Source organism: Eimeria mitis, genomic scaffold (genome assembly GCF_000499745.2).
Source record: "Eimeria mitis Houghton genomic scaffold, Emh_scaff1573, whole genome shotgun sequence".
In the NCBI taxonomy this organism is placed as follows: Eukaryota; Apicomplexa; class Conoidasida; order Eucoccidiorida; family Eimeriidae; genus Eimeria; species Eimeria mitis.
This window is the reverse complement of record NW_013569824.1, coordinates 4,374-5,127: the sequence shown is the minus strand read 5'-3', so window position 1 is coordinate 5,127 and position 754 is coordinate 4,374. Positions and strand designations below refer to the sequence as shown.

Sequence of the window (754 nt, the reverse complement as noted above, 5' to 3'; positions counted from 1 at the left end):
ACCGGCGTTTGCTGCTCTCTCCTTTGGGATCGGATCCCGCAAGGCCTGTATCATGCTGCTGCTGCTGCTGTTGCTGCTGCTGATGCTGCTGCTGCTGCCCCAATGACCTGTCTCTAATTGCAGTGTGTCTGAGCAGACAGCAGCAGGAGATGCAGCAGCAGCAGCAGCAGCAGCAGCAGCAGCAATTGTCTCTGTCTTTTTGTCTCCGCTGCCTATAGGGCGTTCAACAGGCATTTTATATGCAACAGCAGCAGCACCAGCACCACCGTCCCCATCAGCAGCAGCAGCAGCAGTTGCTGCTGCTGCTGCTGCTGCTGCTGCTGCTGCTGCTGCTGCGGGTACGGGGGGGCCCCCAGGGGGGCCCCCTGCTGCAGCAACTTCTTGCTTAAACCCTCGCCATAGACAAGGAAGCCCCATCTGGTGTGCTCTGCGAGAGAAGGAACGGGGGGGGGAGGCGTCAGCAGCAGCATCCTCTTCTTTTTTATTTTTTTTTTCTCTGTCTCCTTTCTCTGTATCGAGGGGGGCCCCCCCTCGGGGCCCCCCCATCAAGTGTCTGCTGGGGCCCCCTCCTGCTCCTGCTGCTGCTCCTGCTCCTGCTGCTGCTCCTGCTGCTGTTGCTGCTGCTGCTGCTGCTGCTGCGTCAGAGACAGGAGACAGAAGACGAGATATATCCCCAGCAAAAAAGGAAACACCACTTTGGGGCTGCATGCGGAGGGGCCCCCGAACCACAGAGAAAGGCGGCAGGCACAGGGGA

General features: G+C 59.7%; 1 protein-coding gene across 1 annotated transcript in view; it reads right to left on the bottom strand.

The window, feature by feature from the left end:
• Positions 1–708, bottom strand: part of EMH_0039780 (uncharacterized protein) — a gene marked incomplete at both ends in the record, with an annotated part of 2,261 nt that extends 1,553 nt beyond the window's left edge. Inside the window, 2 exons of the mRNA XM_013495438.1 lie at positions 3–128; positions 392–708. Of these exons, the coding sequence (XP_013350892.1) occupies positions 3–128; positions 392–708 (443 nt within the window). The remainder of the gene's footprint in view (positions 1–2; positions 129–391) is intronic.
• Between the last annotated feature and the right edge of the window lie 46 nt (positions 709–754).